The sequence below is a fragment of the Melospiza georgiana genome, chromosome 5 (genome assembly GCF_028018845.1).
Source record: "Melospiza georgiana isolate bMelGeo1 chromosome 5, bMelGeo1.pri, whole genome shotgun sequence".
NCBI lineage: Eukaryota > Metazoa > Chordata > Aves > Passeriformes > Passerellidae > Melospiza > Melospiza georgiana.
In genome coordinates, this window is record NC_080434.1 from 31422662 (window position 1) to 31445113 (window position 22452).

The 22452-nt window shown below is 49.2% G+C and overlaps 2 protein-coding genes across 3 annotated transcripts; both read left to right on the plus strand.

Moving 5' to 3' along the window:
• The first annotated feature begins 1326 nt into the window (after positions 1-1326).
• On the plus strand, positions 1327-8427 carry LOC131084110 (placenta-specific gene 8 protein-like). 2 transcript variants are annotated; one of them, XM_058025227.1, is made up of 5 exons: positions 1332-5261; positions 6884-7012; positions 7161-7285; positions 7905-8008; positions 8276-8427. In XM_058025227.1, coding segments are annotated over exons 2-5 (345 nt in total). In that variant the 5' UTR covers positions 1332-5261; positions 6884-6897; the 3' UTR covers positions 8277-8427. The 2 variants fall into 2 exon arrangements, with proteins under 2 accessions (XP_057881209.1, XP_057881210.1); XM_058025226.1 differs by lacking the exon at positions 8276-8427 and having other exon boundaries at positions 1327-5261; positions 7905-8012.
• Positions 8428-11835: 3408 nt separating this feature from the next.
• On the plus strand, positions 11836-12736 carry LOC131083931 (placenta-specific gene 8 protein-like). The gene is made up of 3 exons (XM_058024940.1): positions 11836-11944; positions 12152-12276; positions 12629-12736. The coding sequence occupies exons 1-3, from the start codon at positions 11836-11838 to the stop codon at positions 12734-12736; spliced, it is 342 nt and encodes a 113-aa protein (XP_057880923.1).
• The last annotated feature ends 9716 nt before the right edge of the window (positions 12737-22452 follow it).

The window sequence follows — 22452 nt, forward strand, 5'->3', positions numbered from 1 at the left end:
GTAAGGGCAGTGGGGGAAAGCGGTGGTCTGCCCATTCCACAGGACCTTACTTTTTTCCTGCACTGTTGTCAAAGCATTCACAGAGTTCAGCTCTGAACGTAAAGTATCTCACTTTCTGCAACTCCCTGAAAGGACCTTGTGGCCAGGTGGGAGTTGGTCTCATCTCCCAGGTAACAAGTGACAGGAGGAGAGGAAACGGCCTCAAGTTACACCAGGGGAGGTTTTGACTGGATATAAATTCCTTTGCTGAAATGGTGGTTACACATGGGAACAGGCAAGTGGTGGGATCACCATCCCTGGAAGTGTTCAAAAGGTGTGAGGCTGTGGGGCTAGGGGACATGGTGCTGAACATGGCAGTGCTGCATTAGTGGCTGGACTCAATGATCTTAGAGGTATTTTCCAACATAAACGTTTTTCTGTGATTTGATATTGAAGTGGAATAATTCTATCTTCAGGTTATCAGGGGTGCTCAACCTCACAAGCAGCAGCGCATGCATAACACCAGGGGACTGCTTTGCGGAGAAACTTCAACACTGGTGAAACCACTGTTTGCTGTTCAATGTTCACTTCAGCACTGTGAAATCACACCACTTAGTAGAAAAACCTGTGTGCATTTTTTGTTGCCTGTCATGCTGCAGCACAGCCAAATATTTGTCAAACAGATTTTCAGCTTCATCAGAGCTTATTTTCCCCAAATTCTGTCATGCTATTAATCACTTTTTCAGGGAATATGTATAAATGGAAATAAAAGTACTTGAGAGGAAAATGGAGGAAAGCACAGACTTATGTACACCATAAGATGTATTATTGTTGTGCTTTTAAGCATTTGCTGGAAGGCACCTTGAATTTATTTGCTTAGAGTTTGCGTGATCCCTTTTTCCCCTGCACTTCCGCATGCATGACAGCGCCCAGTGGGTGCAGCAAGGCAGTAAAAGAAGGATTTGGCAGACCATGTTTAAGTGTCACTTTGACTGTGTTTGTTAGATAGGGGTGGGAGTTTCCTGCCTCTCTCCTTCTTGGGAGGAAAGCCCAGGGCAGAAAGCCAAGGCCATGTATGCACAAGTGGTCCCTGGAGCTGGTGGGGCTGAGGTTGCTCTTGGCTAGGTAAAGGGCAGGCTGGAGGTCTGGTGTGCAGTGCATGCCTCCTTTCCCAGGTGACAGGTGATAAATTTTTGGTTGCTCAGCCCCAAGCAGGACTCTGGCACCTACACAGCTCCTTCCCTTATGTGGCTTTTTCTGATGAATATGACCTCCACATCAGGACCACTGCTAGCAGCACCTGGGGACAACTGCTGGTGGGTTTTTTCTCCTGTGCTGGGTAGGATGGGGGAAGTGTTCCCTCAGTCCTCCCTGAGTCTCAGCTCAGCTGTGAGATGATGTGCTGCCAGGGGACATCTTGGGACATGCGCACAGGGAAACCATCCCCATACGGCAGGTGCAGAGGCAGTGAGTGTTGTTGTCTGCTGTCTTTGGGATTTGCTTGAGAAATCAGTGGCAGGAGGGGAAACAAGAGGCAAAAAATTGCCTTCAAGATTTGAGCTGCTCAGTGCTGATTTATATATGACATGTTAAGTCAGAAAAATGGAGGTTAAACTGCTGGGGAGCTTCCATCAGAGGTTATAACCTACCCTTCCATTGGGGTGAGCAATGTTGGGTCATGAGACTGTCATAGAGAAGCAAAGCTCTCCTTTGAGGGGCACTTGCAGTCATGTACATGCAGCAGGTGTGGAACCATACAGCTTCCCCATCTTGCACATCATCTCTCTGGGTTCAGCTCTCTCAATACCTTCTCCCTTCTCCCATCTGTCTTAAGAAACATCATTATTATTACTAAGTAGTAAAGGCCTTTTTTAATCTACAGTACAATTTATTCTGCTAAATAACATCAGTACATTAAAAAAATACATTTCACCTGTCAAACACCATTGCAAAGTGTGTTGGATGTCCTTTTGCTAATACCTTGGTTAATGCTGGATTAACTTCATGATGCATCCTGTGTGGCTGTTCACTTCACTCCTGCTCAGGTGTTAAAGCAAGGACACCCCGTGTGGCAGACTCAAGGGACAGCAGAAGGGAAGGTCCATCGTCCCCTGCATTGCCCTGGAGGCAGCTGTCAGCTTGGGATAAAACTGCCATAGAAAAGGCAAAGAGTACATGTCCAAGCTGGAAATTAGCCATGGGCCAGCTTACTCCAGAAAGCCTCTGGAGCTGACCCAAGAGCAGCTGAACTGCTGAGGTTCTCCTGCTTCCCACCATTCTGTGGGGATGGGGATGGGTACAGGAAGATCCACACTTGCACCCTCTGATAGTTCTGCTTGTGTGCAGGTGCAACTCAGTGAGATTTAGGCGGTTAATGAAGCAGCAGACTACAAAATGTGTAAGTTGGACTGATCTGTTTGTAACAAGAGGATTGACTTGTTGATTTTTACTTTAGTTGTTTTTTACCTTGTGAGCTCCTGAGGTAAAGCTTGATTCTCACAGGGCATTATCCTGTAAGTCTGAGTGACCTGGAGAAAGAGTGGCACCACTGAGAGCATGAAAAGGTAGCAAGCCACAGGAAGCAGAAGCTCAGCTACAAGATGTGTGATGTCTTTCTCACACAAGATGTGTGAAACATCTCGTGACAAACCATTGCTAGTGCTAGCATGCAATTGTTGAGGGATTTGAAACCACTTTTAGGTGTGACCAGCTGTGGCTAAGAGCTGCTGTGAAGCTGGTGGTACCTTTGGCCCTGGATGTGAGCTCTTCACTGTGTGCTGGACTTCATGTTTCGGTGCCTGTGGCACAGGGGTTCAGCCCCTTGCCCAGAGGGCACTGCACACTCCCAGCCATAGCATCAATTCCTCTCTGATCAGCCACCCAAGACTCTCTCCACTGTGTGCAGTGTTCCTGGCATGGCAGAGATGAGGGATGTGCAGACATGGGAGCAGCTCTCTGCTTGTACCAACTGCAATGGCTTCAGTGTTGGTGAGATGTGCAACTGACCCTCAGCTATATTTCTAAGGGCTGTGAATATTTCCCCTTGCACTTTCTCAGCTCCATTCTCCTGCAGCTTTTACCATTGCAGGAACTTCCCTTCTGCCTGAGCAATTTCAAGCTGTGGGAAGAGAGCGAGGTTTGTGGGTAACATGTTCTTCCATTGAAGCTGTGGAGACGTCTAGAAAAAAGGTGAAGTTTCTGATTCAGAAGACCTTCTCCATGTCTGACACAGAGCTGTCTCTGGAAAGGACTGGTGGGATCAGAGCTTTGGAGAGAGGACCCCATGCACCCTCCTGTGCCAGACAGCCCCCCCTGACCTGCACACCAATAGGATTCATGGACCCTCTGTGAATGAACACACCTCTTACCACTGAAGACAACTTAGCTTGTGTAAATAGTACAAGGCAGCGTGCTGGGGAAAGTGGCTTTGTTCATTTGTGGTCATGTTTGAAGCTGCAGGTTGGACTTCTTTTAAGTGGTACAGAGAACAAGCACAAACTTTTACGTGTGAGAGGGCCAAACTGGAACACATAAGTTTCTGCTTGTAGCTGCTCCATAAAATACAGAGGTAGACTGTGTAATCCATACTTTGTCCTTTGCAGAGAAAGCAAAAAGGTATTAAGGGAGATTTTTTTCATCTGTGCTCCTGAATCTTCATCAGTATTGCATTTACTGTAGTACATGTTAAATTGGTGAATATTAATTTCAGTGGAATTTTTCCATTGTCTTCTTAGAAATAAAAATGGAATGGCTTGGTTTGGAAGGGACTTTAAATATCATCTAGTTTCAAACCCCATGCTGTGGGCAGGGATGCTTTCCACTAGAGCACATTACTCAAAGCCCCATCCAACCTGGCCTTGAACACTTCCAGGGATGGGGCATCCACAGCTTTGCTGGGCAACCTATTCCAATGCCTCACCACCCTAACAATGAAGAATTTCTTCATAATACAGACTAAACCTACCCTTCTCCCATTCAAAGCAACTCCCCCTTGCCCTGTCACTACATGCCCTTGTGAAAAGTCCCTCTCCAGCTCTCTTGTAGCTCCCTTTAGGTACTGGGAGGTGCTCTGAGGTCTCTCTGGAGCTTTTCCTTCTTACCACCTAAAAAACCTGACTGCATTTCAACTTGCTGTTTCCCTCCTCCCCAGCAGACTCCTGACCATGAGCCTCATCCAGCCAGCTGCTGGGATGTCAGGCATCTCCTCCTCTAGGAGAATCTGCTGATTCACAACTTTTTGCAAACCTCAGTTTTCACAGCCTATTGCAATGTTCTCACAAAGAACACCAACTGTGTATGAGCCAGCCAGGGAGTGGCCAGGCAGCCCCATTGTAAAAAGCAGGGACAGACACAGAAACTTTGGAGCTGCTGGAAGCCAAGGGAAGCATTTCAAGGCACATCTCTCTGTTTTCTCAGCAGCACTACTGGTGCTTCCCATAAAGCCTTCCCATAAAGCACCCTAAGTCCCAGCCTGCTGACAAAGCTGCCATACTGAAGTTTAGCCCAAACTTCTCCTTTCCCCATTCTTCATGAGGACGAGAGAGAAGGGAATCTCAGCATCAGCACTTCCCATGGGATGCATTGAGCTTGACTTGCTCCCGAGAAACACCACCCAGACCCTCTCTGGGATCTCTGCATGCTGTGTGCATCCTGCTGGGAAACAAAAAGTGCTGTCCTAGTGCCACAGATTCTCCACAAAATTTGGAAGTGCATCCAAAACTGTCTTGCGTGGGGCATGAGTGGTTACGTATTTGGGGCATGTTAGTGTAGAAACTGTAAGATTAGTGTCTTATGAAGTGAAATTTATGTGCATATAGTAATTGCCCAGTTAATTTTACTGTAGTGGCTGGGCTACATGGCCTGTGACAAGCACTTAAGGAATCAGCCTAATTATTATGAAAAGCCTCCCCATGTAGGATGTGTTTTCTAAGAAATGAAAACCTATATGTCTGTTCTGATAAAAGTACATTATTCAGAACTGCTCTTCCCTGAGCAGCAACATCATGTGGGCAAAGTTAAGGGAATAAGACAATAAGCATGCAAACAATTTTTAAAAAAAGAAATAACTAATCTTGGGAAAAGGAAAAATAAATTACTGTGTTCTGCATTTGTAAAGTCTGTGGTTGTAAGGACAGGGAACAGCTCCTGACCTCCCCCTTCAAGTTACCTCCCACTTGTACGTTTTTTACTACTGGCTGCCAATAACATCTGAGGGAGTTAGTTTAGCTTCCTCTTTGCCAGAGCCTCTTTGTGCAGGGAGAGGAGGCAAGGCTGCTCACCAGGTTAGTTCTCTAAAAGCATGGAAATATTACTAACTTGTTAGCCTGGGAAGAGTGGGATAAAAGTGTCAAAGTAGGGTTTTTTTTCTTTTTTTCCTGCTTAGCACAAAATATAAATCAAACTATATAGCAAATCCTACTGGTGCAGGGGGGGAGGAGATGGGATTTAAAAAACTGTGCGCAAAAGCTGGATTATGGAGAGTTTACCTTTGCTTACTGCTTTCTGATGCTAAAACAATTGTATAAATGTGTTAAAGGAATCTGACTGGTACTCAGTACTCTCTGTTTAAACTGAGCTGCCCTGCCAGAAGTTTGGATATTGATGGGTTTTGATACCTGCTCTCTCCATGTGCTTGCTTGTCCCTTCAATGGCTTGTGCTGTTGGTGGCAAGAGCACTATGCTTCAAACTCTTCATTATTGTTTGCAGCTAGGAGAGGAGAAAATAGGTGAATAATACTTGTGTGGTGGCACTGCTATTGCCAGGCAGAGGGAAGCTGTGGGTTGGCAGAAGTGTTGCACTTCCCTCTGGGCACACACCTGATACTACCCCCAGCTGCACTCCTGCAGGGCTTACAGACTGGTGTGTGCTGCCAGCTGAAGCCATGAGTGGGATTTCTGGAGAAAGAAAGTGCTTATGGAGAAAGAAAGTGCTTCCCCTCCCCCAGCATCACTGCTTCATTTCAGTTTCTATTCTGGCTTCTGAGCTCAGAAGCAATGGGATGAGGAGGAGGAGGAGGAGGAGGAAGAGGAGGAAGAGGAGGAAGATGAAGAGGCTGACCACCCAGTAGGGTGGGTCTGCCTTTGTCAAACTGCTGTTTCTAAGACATAAAATAAACCCACTCAATTTACAGAAAAGAAGGCACAACAAATGTGAGCAGGCAGTCTATCTTATCTCAGAGAACCTCACCCAAGCCCAAACTTTCTTAGACTTGTTACCTAGAAAAGCTTTGTGCTTTTTTACTTGGCTTGGGAATTAGAAGCAGAAAGAAATTGCTCTTGTTTCTATTCTTACTATTATCATTATAATCATCATCATTATTATTATTTTAGATCTGAGGTTTACTGATTTTCAAGGTTTACTTGCTTGCTTAACCACATAAGGCAAGGAGAGTATTTCAGACTTTGGACATTGATTTTCTCTCTTTGTGGCTCCATACATAAGGAAACTGGAGATACGAGTTTTCTATACTACTCTTTTGTGTGTACCTGGCTTTGTTATGAGGAAATGAGCCCACAGCTGCTTCCCACATACCCTGTGCCCATGCTGTGTAAAATACACCAAGTTCAACAACTGGAATGCCCAAGTCACTCCCTTTAGCTTGGGTTCACTGCCCAGTTCAGCACGAGGGGAATGAGTCATGTCTAAGCACTAGCAAAGCCTTTATGGAGTGGAGTGGGGAACATGAGTGATGCTATTTTGAAGGCTGGATAAAATGGCAGATAATGTGAAAACCTTGAACAGATAGAAATGCAGGCAAGATGTGGTTATGCTCTATGCCCTCCAGTGGCAGCAAGGGAGCTGGGCAGAAGGAGGCCTGCTGAAGGGTGGTAGCCACCAGCTTGGTTGGAGGTTCAGACCAAGCACGGTTTTTTCACTGACTCTCCTGTTTCCTGTCTCTTTCAGAAGAGGGCCTGGGAATGGCTGCCCCAACCGTAGTGACGATCCAGCCCCAATTCGGTGGGGCCATGTCCTCTGTCTCCAGGTGCACGTGGCAGACAGGCCTGATGGACTGCTGCTCCGACTGTGGCGTCTGTGAGTGCCTTGGACACACTTTCCTTGCCCCTGCTGCCTCTGTGGTGGTGCCACAGAGCAGCCCGGCAGCCTGGCTCTCCCAGCTGCTCTGGCGGCTCCAGGCCGGCAGGCAGAGCCTCAGCCAGGGCCGTGTTTCTTCCCCTGCCAGGCTGCTGCGGGATGTTCTGCTTCCCCTGCCTGGCATGCCAGGTGGCTGGGGACATGAACGAGTGCTGCCTGTGTGGGACCAGCGTGGCCATGAGGACCCTGTACCGCACCAGATATAACATCCCGGTCAGTGCTGAGCCTGCCCCTCACCCACTGCGGGCCTGAAGGACAGGGCGCCCCAAGGCCCCTCTCTCTGCGCTTAAGGGAGGGGCTCAGGACAGCAGGGATTGCCACTCCCCCTGCTTTTCCCATTCGTATCCATCTCAGCGCTGCTTCTGTCTTGGAGCTTTGATTGAGATAACCGTGGGCTGAATAAAGAATAGGTGAAGCTGATAAATAGGTTACACGGATAAAGATCCATGATCAGGTCTGGGAGAAAGGTGGACGGTGCCTATGTGAGGGTGTTTCTTCCTGCAAGGGAGGTGGTTGCTGCCATCCCAAGGGCAAACCATAGGGTCCCAAGTTCACTTTCCCCACATTGTCTCTTCCTGTGAACGTTTTTTCTTCCCAGTCTGAACGTCAGAAGTCAAAAGATAAGCTGTTATCTGCAGCCTGCACAAAGGGCTCCTTCCTTCCTTTCTGTGGTTCCTGGGGTTTGCCAGCCCAAGGCTTCAGTGTTTTCTACTCAGGATGCTGCAGCCTGCTGAGAAGAAAAGAGTAGTTGACCTAGAATGCAATTAACATTTTCTTGGCTGGAACGTGGTCTCTGGGAAACCTCTGTCCCTAACCTGTGTCTCCCTAACAGGGGTCCATTTGCTCTGACTACTGTGTCACCCTGTGGTGCACTGTTTGCTCTGTTTGCCAAATGAAGAGAGACATCAACCGCAGGAGGGAGCTTGGCATATTCTGGTAAGCCAGGGATATTGGTGCTCGTCCATAAAGCTGCTGTCACACACACGCAGGTCGCTTCCCAGAGCCTCTCCTGCCAACATCTTGACACCACACCAAGTTTGCTGCAGTGGGGAAATGGCCATGGACAGTTGGCCAGAGTGACATGTCCTGAAGCAAAACGTCACTGGGGACCTTATGCAGGGTGGAGGGAGGAGGACTGGGGTGATACACAGAGTGTGGTGAGGCACATCTCAGTCCTGACACTCCTCTCCCATCCTGTTGCAGAGGCTGCCATCCTCGCTGCATCCTTGGAGCTGCTGCAAGCAGGAGTCACCACTGCTCTGACTGTTGGGGAATGCACCATGTGGAGCTTGCCTTGACTGCATTTGATTTTCCCTACTTAACTGCAGAAATAAAGTTTTGAATTTGTCTTCCTATCTCTGTGTGTGTCACTCTTGCACCACCTGAGAGCACCAATCCTTCTCCTGCTCCATCCATCTCAGCAGCCCTTGGTGTAGCTGAGATTTCCCTGTGCCTGCTGCAGAGAGAGATTTTCGCTAGTATTTTGTTATTGGATCAGCTATTAGAAAGGATATTTAATATATTGAAGGAGTCAGTGTTGCCCATCCAAGTTTTAAAATTTGGGAAAATGACTACTGCTGCAGGGTAGAGCTGGGTCTTCCTGCAGCCAAGTGACCTCTGCTGTTGGTGAGTGACGCTTTCTGAATAGAAAGGCAGGGGGTACCTGGCACCAGCTCACCTTGATGTTGAAGAGATATGGATCCTGAGAATGAATTCCTCCACAGCTGCAATAAAAAACCTGTCTGGGTTGTGGGTTATCTGCGTCCTCTCTAGGTACAAATGGTGCCATCTTCCTGCATGGCATTACACTGCCCATCTGTCTGCTCTGGGCTGTGAGCCCTGCATTCCCACCCTGAAGGTGGAGGTTGCATCCACCCTCTCTCCATCAATCTCAAGAGAAATGCTAAAGGACTTTTGATCCCTGAAAATATCTCCCAGCTTCATTCTTTAAGGAGAATATGATTTTTTTTTTGTCCCCACTCTACCTTCCCCTTTACCACAAAACATTTTATGGGTAAGTAGCGGCTCTGTCCATGCTGAGGGGTGGATGTGTGTGATGGCACTCCCAACTGCTTAAACCCAGATGGCTCAGATGGATGATCCCTGGCAATGCAGAAAAATGCATTTTTAGCCTGAGGAAGGCTGCCCCTGTGTCACCCAGTGCAGTTACAGACAGTTCTTGCAGATGCTCGGGTTTGACAAAGGAATGGTGCTGCCCCTCCAACAGCACATGGCTTAGGGCAGCACAGGAGCCTGGCAACAAACTGCCCTTCTTGGAAAACCTCTCCCACCAGGGCTCTGGGCCTGGAGAACAACTGGGTGGGGAGAGGTGAGGGCTGGCAGTAGGAATGCAGCAGGGAAGCTGCCATTGTGCAGAGCTGCACCTAAGCTACCTTTTGCTCTGTTAGTCAGAGGGAGCAGAGGTCACTTGCCAGAGCACATATAAAGCATGAGAACCAGGAAAAGGACACATTTCTGCTGGGACAAGGATAGCTTGGAAAGTATGTGTGGCATGGCTTTGCTTTGGTCTGGTACGGAAACTGCTTGTGGCTGAAGTGGTGATGCTGGGCAAGGGGAAAGGGTGGAAGCAAAGGTGAGGTTTTCTACCTGGAAAGCTGCTTCAGGGTTAACTACAGTGTGGTGGGTGCTGCTGAAGGCATCTTGACAGATGTGGGGAACAGAGGTGGAGGACAGCAGTTTTTGCACTGTGTTGCTCACATAGCGCACTGTATTTGTGCACACACAGTGCCCATAGATACAGCTTTATGACCTTGGCTGTTGGTGAAATGAAGCTGCATGTACCTCAGAATGCTTTTGCCCCCATCAGTCATTCCAGCACAGCTGGTGATGCCATGGGGGTGTGAATTGTGAAATTGTGATACATTTTTTTGTGCTGGGCCTGGCCCATCTCTCAGTAGCTGAGTGTATGGCAGAGGTTTCTCCTTGCTGCTGCCTGCTCTGCACTGCAGCCACCACCTGTGCAGGGATGTGGTGTGCTCGTACCTGGGGAGGGGAAGAAGAAGCCTGACTGGAGGAATCCTGTCCCTAAAATTTCTCTTGCTGCTGGTGCTGCTCCTGTGCACAATTCTCCCTGTGGTCCTGCCTGCTGCTGAACAACCCTGTCCCTGCATGGGAGCCCCATGCTGGGCTCACCCCTGTACAGCCTGTCCAGGGTCTGTCTCCTCCCCTGCCCCTCTTGGTTCTTCTTAAATCATTGTGTGCAAGGTTTCGTGAAGGGGCTGCTGATTTGGTGTGCTGGGAGGTGTTACATTTGCTGCAGCGGGGATGGGAATCACCTGACATCTCACGGATGAACAAACAGGGACAGCTGGCCAAGGCAGGGCCAGGAGGTGACCGGAAAGGGACGATGGATGCAGTGTCCCCTGCTGCACTCACAGGTGTCTCAGGTGGGGACAGCCTAGCCATGCTTCCACTGCCTGCAGAAAGCTGCAAAAACTCAGGAGCAAACCATGTGGAGATTTTTACCAGCTTTCTTCCCTCTTACACCATAATTCAGCAACCCATTTCCTCTTCCTGGGACTGCCAGGAACAGGGGCTCATCCTACAGCAACAGGCTGTTTCTGACAGCTGGGATGTGTCTGTTTTGCTGGAGAGTCACAGGAGCTTCCAGCAGAGCCAGCAACCCTTTGCCACCTGTTGCCATTAGTCAGTGCAAATGCAGTGCCACAGCCGGTGCCACTCTGATTTGAGTAATGAGCTCAATGGCACAGTCTGAGTGCTGGGCATAGTAATTGTTCCACCCCATTTCTTGTGTCATTTAATACTTAACTTTGTGTTACTGTGCAATTCTGGTGTGAAAACAATCCTCTTAGAGTCTTAACAAAGTGGTGCTGAGCTTGGGCAAAGGGCAGGGGGTGTGTCTGCATGGGAGTTCTGTGGGAGAATCCTCAAATTTTTTTTTGTTTGTTTTAATTAAAGCTCCAAAACCAAAACTGAGAGTGACAGAAGCTGGTCCTGTGCCTTGCAGGGGTGGCAGGGAGGGAAGGGGCCCCTGATGGAGGTGCAGGTGGAGTTGTTACTTTGGTCAAGTGATTTTGGGGATGGTACTGTGAAGTAGGAGATTTTCTGCTCTCAGAGAACACAGCCCGTTGCTGAGGAAGGATGGGATGGAGAAGAACTCCACAGGCCATGGTGACCCCACAAGACTGAGGAGGAGGAGGATGATGTGTTGGCACAGACAGTTCAGTGGAGGAGGGATAGGAACTGGTGGCAGGGCTCCTGAGAGCTTGGGGAGACCAGAACTGAGCAGTAGTAACTTTGGGAGACTGTGATCATAAACAAAACAAAACAAACCCCCCCAAACCTGCCCAAAATGCAGACAATTTTACACAGATATTTTTATGTGATTTTATGCAGACAATGATGAAAGATGACCGGGAGATGAAAAGACTAGTTTGAGGTGTTGAAGCACTGCAGGTCTGAAGCAGAGGGACCTTTGTTTTTACAGACATTTACTTAGGATATGTGCTGTGTATAGGATGATGTGCTGCTGCCTTTGGTGGAAAACTGGTTTTAGAGAGGGCTTTCCTTCAGAGGGTAGTGGCAGCTTCTGGCAGAGCCGTCCCCCCCCCCTTTGTGGTGAGAGGGGCATTACCCTGGCAGTGGGGACTCCCCAAGGAGCTCTCTCTGAATGCAGCAGCCTGAGCAAGACGCCCACTTCAGAAACACCTGCAGCATCTTCCTCTGATGGCTTTTCTTTCCAGACCACCAACTGCCTGGAGGGACCTGAGCCCGTGCTGGCAATGGCCTCTCAAACTGTGATTACAGTCCAACCCCAGTTTTCAGCTGCCCAACAGCCTGTTGGGGAGTGGCAAACAGGGCTGCTGGACTGCTGCTCCGATTGCGGTGTATGTGAGTACATATAGAGCCCTCATCCCTGCTGATGCTTGTGATGTGTTTCCTGCTCCTCCTGCAGCATTACCCTGCCACAAACCCCACTCCCCTGGGTCCTGCAGGCAGAGCAGCTCTTGCCTGATGTCAGGAGCCACAGCTCTCAGCTGGCTTTTCCCCCTCTGTATTTGCACCCATCGGCCAAGTCCACGTCTCACTGTCCCACAGGTCTCTGTGGGATGTTCTGCTTCTTCTGCCTAAACTGCCAGGTGGCTGGCAACATGGATGAGTGCTGCCTGTGCGGCTCTAGTGTGGCCATGAGGACCCTGTACCGCACCAGATACAACATCCCAGTGAGTGCCCAGCTCGGGGGTCTGTCCCCACAGCGACAGCAGCCACGGGATGGGTGCTGAGCTGGGGGCTCAAGGAAGGAGAAAGGGGTGCCCAAGGGGAAGGGCAGAGACGAGGAGTTGCATGAGCATCCCAGCTGGCCAGGAGTCAGGGACATATCTGCCTCAGCACTGTGAGCTGAAGGTAATCCCAGCACATGCTGCTTCATCCCAGTTCTTGCTGGATATGAGCAGCAGGATGCTGCAGGGCCCAAGTGAGCTCCCATGGGGTGCTGACAATGTAAAATAGAAAGGCTGAAAGGTTTAACGCTTGGTGTGGGAAGGGGTTTTCCATGCACTGTCCCTTGCTCCACAGGGCTCCATCCTGCGAGACTTTTGCTCCATCTGGTGTTGCACCCCATGTGCGCTCTGCCAGCTGAAGAGAGACATCAACCGCAGGAGGGCAATGGGCATATTCTGGTAACTGGGGGTGCTGGCGCTGCTCTGTCACTGCTGCACAGCACCAGTGCCTTCCCGGGGTCTCCCTTTCCTCTGGCACCTGACTCCAGACACAGGGCTGCAGCAGTGCCAGAGCAGTAATGGCTGAGTAAAGGGTGGTCCTGCTCTCCTATCCCGTTGCAGATGCTTCTGTCTTCAGTGCACCCTGTAGAATCGCTGCAGGAAGGAGCTGCTGCTGCCCTGGATGTTTGGATGTGCACCATGAGGAGTTTGCCTTCACTGTGCTCGATCCCCTTTTCTCTTGGTAAAGCCAGCAATAAAAGTACTGTCTGTCTTCCTGCCTGTGTGTTATTTATGTCCCTGTGTCTTTCTGCAGCATCAGAATTAGTGCTGTACTTTTCTAGGCTGTGTGGCCAGAGGCATGATGAGGTTGTCAGGTAAATGAGGCTTTCTCTTGCCCGCCCACACTGGAATGAGGCCAGACCACAAAATTCAATGAGGGAAGATAAAACAAATGCCAAATCTGCTATGGGAGCAACTTCTCTGTGGACACCACCAATGTGCAGAGCTGGTGACAGCATTGCCCTCTGCTCAGAGAGGCCTCAGAGCACTGAACCCATCCCTATGGATGCCTGGACCGTCCCCAGCACCAAGACACAAGTGGGGAGTGGTGGTGGTACTGTGGGATTCCCAGTCACTCTGCTTTCCCCACACAAACATTGTGAAGCGACCATCCCACGGGAATGGCTTCTCTGTGGGTCAGACCCCTGCAGCTCGTGGGTGTTGGGTGGAAGACCTGGGGCTTGGGGGCGCGAAGGTTTATCCATTGCCTACCATGGTGACAAACAGAGAAGAAGCAAGTCTGGGACTGGGGTTGTTCTGGCTCAGATTGGTTTGAAGTTTATTGGTTTGAACAGAGAAAGGTGGGGCTTTGCCCAGAGAGGGCTGCAGGGGGCCCGGAGGCTCTGTCAAATCTGTGCGTCTGTGCTGGCACCTGCAGGACAGGACGGGAATTTATTCAAAAATACCTTTTCCACGGGCCTGTTCTCACCGTCACAGCTCCCGCTGCATTTGCCGCGGGTGCGAAGGGGCGAGGCTGTGCCGCTGCTGGCGCCGTGTCCGTGTGTGCTCGCACACGTAAACGTGCACAGAGGAGCAGGGGAAAGAGGCTGTGCCGTGGTGCCAGCCGGAGCCGGGAGCTGGCAGTGTGCCTGCTGTGGGAACTGATGTCACAGGCCTGCTGGGCCCCCTCTGCTCCCTCCTGGCTGCTGGTCCCAAATCCCTGTGCACCCTGCCAGCCAGCAGAGCAGGGCTGAGGGCCGGCTCTGAGCCCATGCACAGCACATGCAGCTGCCTGGTTTGAGGGGCCGGTTCAGTGACGGCCCTGCTGCTCCTGCAGGAGCCCACGAGAGTGCTGAGAGCACCCAAGATCCAGGACTTCTAAGCCACTCAGCCAGGAGTGCTGAGCTCTCCTCTTTCCAGTGTGTCCCCAGAACGGGGCTCCCTGACTGACAAATGCTCCCTGTCCCCATCTCTCCTCCCACGGTGATGGCTGTTTGGGACTTCCCTGACAGTCATTCCTGCTTGGCATCCTTCTACGCCCGTCCTTGATCATGGAGTCTCCTCCCCGGGTCTCTCTCCTCCATTGCATGCAGAGGTTGGTCCATCGGGACCAGGGACAAAGCCATGAACCTCCACAATTCCCATGTCCTACACCCCGAGCCAGAAGCATCCAGGAGGCTGCTGAGCAGACGCGAGGACGCAGAGGTTTTGTTTCTGTGAATTTCTTTATTAGAAGTAACTACAAATGACCACAACTAAAGCGAGTCTGTACTTAAGATCACTCACTTGTATTCATTACTTAGGGTGCCACCAGCACGACCCTCGCCGAGGTGCTGCCAGCAGCGGGTAGGAAGGAAAAGCCTCTTGTCGCAGGTGCTCCGCATCACGGAGTCCTAAAGCCCGAAGCTGCAACTGCCCGGATCCCGATCCCTATCCCGAACCCCATCCCGATCCCGGAGCGGGCGGTCCCTGGCTGTCCCACTTGCTGCCGGTGTTCCACCCTCGTGGTGCACACAAGGAGGCGCAGCAAGCTCGGTTTTTCCTCGGGGATCCCGCTTCTCCCTTGAGATCCCTGCGGGCTGTGCCAGGACTCCGCGCTGCCTCATCTGGGCCGCCCCAGGAGCACCGGGACTCTCGGGCTGAGCGCCACTGGGATGGCACCATGGCCCAGGGATATCGAGGGACATGGACCTGCCCACGGCACCCCCAGGGGAGGCACCTCCGTGGCAGCAATTCCCGATCGGAGTCAGCCCTGGATGGGCAGCAGTCCCCGCGCCCCGCGGCTGCTTATGCCCGAAACAGGGATGTTTTCCGGGTCCTGAGGCGTTTCTGTCAGTAATGCTGAACCTTCCTTTCCTGCTCGCGGAGTCTTGCATTGTGCTTTCCCACCTCCCTCCAGGCCGCTGCCAGCCTGCTGGGGCCAGGATGGTTGTGGTTTTCTTGTGATGCCTCCCTCGAGACCGGTGCAAAAAATGCGTGTATTTTATGATTGGCTTTTCACAAATATTAAATTCAATATTATATGTGTTGTGTTACAAAGTAATGCTGTATTAATTCTCTTAAGTAGTGTGTTAAATATAGTTTTAGGTTACAAAAATTGTTAAAATAGAAACGATGCTATGTAGGATACTTTTTTTAAAGAAAGGACTTGCAGTGAGATAGGAGCCACAGGACACCTAAATCTTTCAGAGAAGAAGAATTTATTGCCCTCTTATCAGAAGAAACTAACTTCTTCCTGCCTTGAAGGCGCTGTTAAGATTAGAAGGAAGAAGGTGATGATGACCACACAGAATCCTGTATTGGAATGGAATTTATGCATCATGTATGACGTGTATGAATATGCAACAGGCTGTTGCTCTTAAGGGTTAATCCTTTGTTCAGGGGTGTCCTTTTTTGTGCCCAGAAAAAGGTACCCGGATGTCCGTAACTCTTTGCATTTGTTGTCTCATGTTGTCCTAATTCAAATTGTCCACATTATTATTACTCTAATTGTATTACTATTTTTATAACCATTTTATTACTGTTAAACTTTTAAAATTTTGAAAACAAGTGATTGGCATTTTTCACACCGGGATGCTCGTGATGATCATTTTCCTTGCTGGTGCTAAGACAGGTCCTTCTTGACACAGCTTTGCCCTTGTGTCCTCATGGGGCTTTGTTTGCCCAGGCCGTGCTGTGGAAATGCAGCAAGGAGCCGGGAGCAGCCATCCCCAAGCCTGGGGGAGAGCCAAAAGTGCCTACCTCATCCAAGGAGTGTCAAGGGGCTCAGGAGCTGCAGGCAATGCCTGGTGAGTGCCCAAAGTGATGGCCAAACAGCCCCACACCCAGCCATGCTGTCAAGGGGGTCTCTCATTGCTGGCTAGGGTGGGAGAAGCCCAGCATAACCAGGAAAACCTCATTGTGGGTGATGGATAAGCACTTGAGATCCCCTCTGAGGGCTGGCTGGGTTGGTTCTGTTCCTGCTGCCTTTCTTGGCACTGTATGAGTATGGGTGGGGGGCAAACAATGCCAGAGGGGGGTCAACACCATGTGGGGATCTGTCACAGCCCCCCAGACCAAAGCCTGTCCTAGGAGGTTTGTGCCTAATGTTTGGGGGCCTTGGGATCTTGGAAGGGAGCTCAGGAAATGTGAACCAAGAGTTGTTGGGGTCTGGCCCAGCTGCACCCCATTGCCAGGAGCTCTGTGTAGTGCTGGGGACAGCCCAGTGTTTGTCGGTACAGCTCCTGTGCACACAGTCAGGGCAAAGTGCACCCCGCTTCACTGAGGGGTTTGTGCAAATGCCCTTACTGGAGTGCCCTTCTGGGAGGGATGTGACTGTTCTGGAGAGGGAGGGGGAAGGGCATCTCCTGAGGGTCTCTGGGGTGTGCCACCAGGAGCTCTGACTGACTGATGCCTCTCCTTCTTTAGCTACAGAAGGGACTCCGCTGCCTTGTGCTGCCCCCTCACCTGCAGCCCCTCGGAGCAGGGCTGCCCAGAGGAGCCTGGCTCACCCTCATCTCACTTCTGCTGCCAGGAATGGGACTGAGAGAGACCCTTCACCAGTGAAGAGCATGTGACGTATTTAATCTACAAGAGAAGGGGCCAGGCTCTTGCTGGGTAGAGCTGTAGGGGGATACAGTGTGGGTAAATAAAGGTGGTATAGAATGTAATCTTATCCCCCAATGAGTTGCAGCTGGACCAATTACTAAAGATCAGGAGCAGGCCTAATGTTAACAGGCCTGTAGCCAATAAGAACAGTGTTATAAAAGAGTGGATTGGTGGGATCTGGAGTCAGATGGCTGCTGCAAGGACCAGGAACAGTCAGTGCTGAGAGGAGCTGACTGTGAGAAACATCGAGGGGGTATGAAACTCTGGTGATATAGAATGCTTGCACCATAATGATAACAGAACTCTTGATATATAAGATGACATAGAGCTCCTTGCAGAGGACAGCCCATGTGGCGCCTGGGTGACAAAAACCCTGGCTCCAGTTGATAGACACCCCAGCTAGTTTGGATTAGGGATGCTCCTGTTTCTCACAGCTCTGACTGATAAATGCTCCAGCTGCTTAAAGCTCAAGGTATTTGATGCTCTAAGTGATTTCAACTCCTGCATCCTCCAGATAACAGTTCTGGCTGCTCTGCTGTTGAGGCACAAGATGCTCTTGCCAGCCGAGCTTCTCCCCAAGTGTTAGGGACACCTGGGTTTCTCTTGAGTTTCAGGTCATTCCAGATCCCGGATGTGGTATGCTAATTGCAGGCAATGGGTGTTCCACCTTGGGTTATTTGAAACCCTGAGCTATTTTGGCTCCAGCACACACCAGAGGAGAGGTGCTCCCACTGCTTCCAGAGGCAGAAATTAAGTTGGGGGATGTTTGCAAACAGTCTGAAGGGCTCCCAGAAGTGAGAGACAGGCTGTCTCACAAAGCACACTGATAAGGTTGGAAAGGCCTCCAAGACTGAGTCCTGCTATCAACCTAACACTGCCATGTTCACCACTAAACCACAGCCCCAAGTGCCACATCTACACATTTTGTTAACACTTCCAGGGCTGGTGATTCCACCACTTGGGCAGCTTGTTCCAATGCCTGACCATTCTTTCCATGAAGATATTTCTCCTAATATCCAATCTAAAGCTTCCCTAGCACAACTTGGGGACATTTCCTTTCATTTCCTTTCATCCTGTCACTTGTTTACCTGGGAGAAGAGATTGATTCCCCACCTCTCTACAAACTCCTTCCAGGCAGTTGTAGAGAGCAATAAGGTCTCTCCTGAGCCTCCTTTTTTCCAGGCTAAACATCCCCAGCTCTGCACTGATCCCACAGGGACACGAGATGATGTAGTGGGGTATGACCCTGAGCATCAGATCAGACACTCTCCTCTCTTCAAGGCTAATGCAGTGTGAGTATTGATGTAGTGGATGGTGGTAAAAGCACAACTAATGCAAGCCTCTCCTGATACAGCCTTCCTACATTTCCATGGTGGTTCTCTGTTTTCAAGAAGCTCTTTTGCTGTTCCTTCATTTTTGGTGCAGAGCAGTGGTGGTGCTGCCTGCATCAACTACAGGGAAATAAACCAGACCACCAAGTTTCACATCCCACACTGTTACTAATGGACAAAATCGATACTATTTCTTTTCTTCCCCAAGGCCTGGCCCCTAAGCAGGTTTGTATTTCAGGATTCTGTGCGGTGTGAGCTGGGACATCAATGTCAGTCACCAGAGGGCACCAGGGAAGAGGGATGCTGAGAGTTCCTCTTGTTTCTCTGCTTTGCAGTTCAGCACATGAAGGAGGGACAGTTCTTCAGCACTGCCCTGCTGCTTCTGCTGCTGCTGTTTGTCCACAGGCAATTTCACCATGACAAAGCATCTGTTCCAGCCAAAGATCACAACAATTTAGCAGTGAGAAAGAAATATCTCAGTCACTGCTATGTATTAGAACAGATATGAATGGGTGTAAAAACTGTGAGGGTATCTATAGAGTTGTACTTGTCCTTTGTTTGTGTTCAGGACATTTCACAGAGGGTGCAGTGCTTGACATTGGGGTGCTTTAACTCCCTCTCTGGGACTTGCTGTCTCAAAGAAATCAGAGAGCTGGGGAGGAAAACATGACTGCAGACATGGAAACATGCTAGAAGAATCTGGTGTTAGCAGCTTAAGAGACTGTTGTGTTCACTGAGAGGAAACAGAGGTCTTAGATATCTCCCAGGTGTGTTAATTCTCAACTAAGCCAGGTTTTGGCCTGCAAAGCAAGGCAGAGTCAAAACACCTGTAAGACAAAGCAAGGTTGTGAAGGATTATAGCTCTAAGCCTAAATTCAGGAGCTTGGAACACATCAGGGAAATGCAGCTCACTCTGAGCAACAGGGAACCTGCTAGGAAATCTCACACTCAAGTGAAATATGTGATGTTAACATCACAGTGATTTAACTGGTACTTTTCTGGGGCACAGTTTAAGCCATTTGTTATGGGAATGTTAAACAACCTGCATATGACATGCATGAAACATCTAAGGCAAAAAAGCATAGTTTATTTTTGACTCTAATATTTACAGATTTTTAAAAGTGACCATGGATTGGAGGATGTAGTTGCCACTTCTCCAGCTACACTGGTCAAACCAAGAGTTTATCAAATTTTTCCTCCTCCAGAAAGGAATGCAAAACAATCATTATTTACATGAAATGTGTGTGAGAAATTTCATTACAAAAATGTAAACATCAGAAGGCCTAGAAGAACTTAGAAGAACAGGGTGACATCTGAGAGGTTTGACACCAAGCTGGAAATACGGCGCAGTATCATGCCAGCCTGATCTGCAGCTCAGGAGAATTCCTGGTAAGCATCATGTTGAGCAACATTTGACTCCATGTCTACATCCATTCCTTGAGGTTCGTCACCTTTAATCTTTCAACAGCAATTACTCATAGAAGGTGTGTTTCCTTCTCCTTGTAATAAAATTTTATGATGTTTTTAAACATTGCCTCGCAATGCTGAGGTGAAAGCTCCATTCATTCCAAACAAAGAAGGGGCACAGCTCAGAACACACCTTGGCTGGTGTTGCTGCTGTGCAGATTTACCCTTTTATTTTGGTTAATGGACAGCTGGTGGTGACCTTCAGCCAGATTTAATATTTAAACAGAACATGCAAGCTGCTTGGAGGGACTGTCTGATAAGGTGATACCTCACTTACGTTGTGTTTAACATCTCAGGGTTTATGCGTTTGGACTGACTAAAGCTCTCATGCATGTTATGGATGTGCCTCACATGTGACCAAGCACAAAACAGAAGTGTGAAAGGTTGAACTCCATATTGAATCAGTTGCTAACCTTGAGTAATCCTGTGATATACCACAGGTTTGCCCAAAGATAGATGAGGGAAAATTTATGATAACTTTTTGTGCATTGTCGGACAAATAAGCATGTGGGGCAGGCATGACCTTGGAAACAGTAAGATAGAAAAAAATTTATTAGGGTAGGATTCATTACTGAGTTTTGCACTCCTGAGGGCACAGGTTTCAAGCCCTGCAGCAATATGTGAACCTTGATCCCTGTGGGAGCCCTGAAGCAGCAAAGCTGATGAGGTGCCAAAGAGTGCTCTGTCTCTCCCTAACGAAATATGTAATCTTATCTCTGAGGAATCATGTTCCTACAATGCATTCCTTTTACTGCTTATTTGAATGTGAATGGCTCTGGGCTATCTTTATACAGGACCACTAAAAATCCTAGCAGCTACCAGAGTTGATAACACAGTCCCTTCAGACTGTCTATACATGTGTCCTATACATGTGTCTAAGAGAAAAAACTTCCCTGTGAAGTTAAATTGCTCCTGGCCAGCTGCTGAAACTGCAGGAAGGCAGAACTCCTTTCACTCGATGTCTCAGACTCTAATGCATGCATCAGTTGGGGCTTTCCTTCTCTGGAGTCTGCTCCACTCCTAAAGACAGGAGCAACTGTGAATTGACGCATACAGAAACAATATCAAGGATACCTGTGCCCACAATTAAAAAAAGAAACCAAGTCATATTGGCTCTTAAAAGCAGAGCAAATACCTGTGCAAACAAAATAACCACAGTTTTTAATCTCCTTTTGTTGTTGTGTTGGTTGGTTGGTTGGTTTAAGCTGGAGCACCAGTCATCCTGAGAGCAGCACTCACCTCTCTCTGCATCCTGTGCAAGTGCTCTGGTTTTTCCTAGCTCATGGAAGAATATCCTGAGTTGGAAGGGACCCAAGAAGGATCATAAAGTCCAACTCTTGGCCCATCATAGGACAGTCACAAGAACCACACCATGTACCTAAGGGTATTGCCCAAAATCTTCTTGAACCTTGTCAGGCTTGGAGCTGTGACCACTTCCCTAGGGAGCCTTTCCAGCACCCAACCCCCCTCTGAATGAAGAAACATTTTTCTAATATCCAGCCTAAACCTCTCCTGACACAACTTCAGGCCATTCCCCGGGGTCCTGTCATTGTCACCACAGAGAAGAGGTCAGTGTCTGCCCCTCCTCTTCCTCTCACAACGAAGCTGTAACTGCAATGGGGTCTCTCCTCAGCTTCCTCTTCTCCAGGCTGAACAGACCAAGTGACCTCAGCCACTCCTGGTATGGCTGCCCCTCAAAGCCCTTCACCATCTTTGTTGCCCCCCTTTGGATGCTCTCTATAGTTCATACTTTCCTATATATTGGCGCCCCAAACTGCCCCCAGCACTCGAGGTGAGGCTGCCCCAGTGTAGAGCAGAGCAGGACAATCCCCTCCCTTGCCCAGCTGGTGATGCTGTCCCTGATGCCCCCCAGGACAGGGCTGGCCCTCCTGTCTGCCAGGGCACTGACTCACACTCAACTTTCCATGGACCAGCACCCCCAGGGCCCTTTGCACAGTGCTGCTCTCCAGCCTCTCATTCCCCAGCCTGTCCATACACCCAGGGTTGCCCTGTCCCAACAACAGGGCAAAATACAGCACTTGTGTTTAAAGTTCATGTGGTTGGTGATTTCCCAGTCCTCCAACTTGTCAAGGTCTCTCTGCAGGGCTTTCTAGGGAGTCAACAGCTCATCCCAGTGTAGCAACTTATTTCACCTTTGAGTCCTTCATCCAAGCTGCCTGGGGAAAGGCAAGATCTGATACTACAAATTGTCTGCTGAGGTTTCCAGCCCAGGCTGCAGATACACTCTCCCTGAACAAGATAGCAGTATTTCTGCACCTCCTTGGAGACACGTACACCTTCCCAAATGCCACTGGGACTATGCAATGATTTCACTGGCTGGTGGCATGCTTCTAGGTCTTATATAAATACAGTAGAGAGTTAATTATTATAAAGTCATTGATAAAAGAAAGACCAAAGTCTCAGAAGCATGGTTCATGAACAATTATATACTTACCAAACCCAGGTTACAGCTGCATAAAAAGATCTTGCCCTGTGGCGTTTGGTCCAGGAGAGTTCTTATGGGCGCCCTTGATATTTAATAATTAGTGATGAGTCTTGCTAGGAAAAAGAGATTATTTAAAAAATCATGATTTTAAATGGAAACCATCCATAACGTGTACTCTTCTGTGTCATCTCCCAAGGAGAAAGATTGTGACTCCATGGGGTCATGCATTTGTCAAAGCTCTGGCAGAACCCTCATGTGGTACAGTGCCAACAGAACTGAAGGAGTTCCTTCAGTATCCCCCAGAGTTTGTACAAAATCATCTTTGGGGTTATTGGAAGCTACATCTGT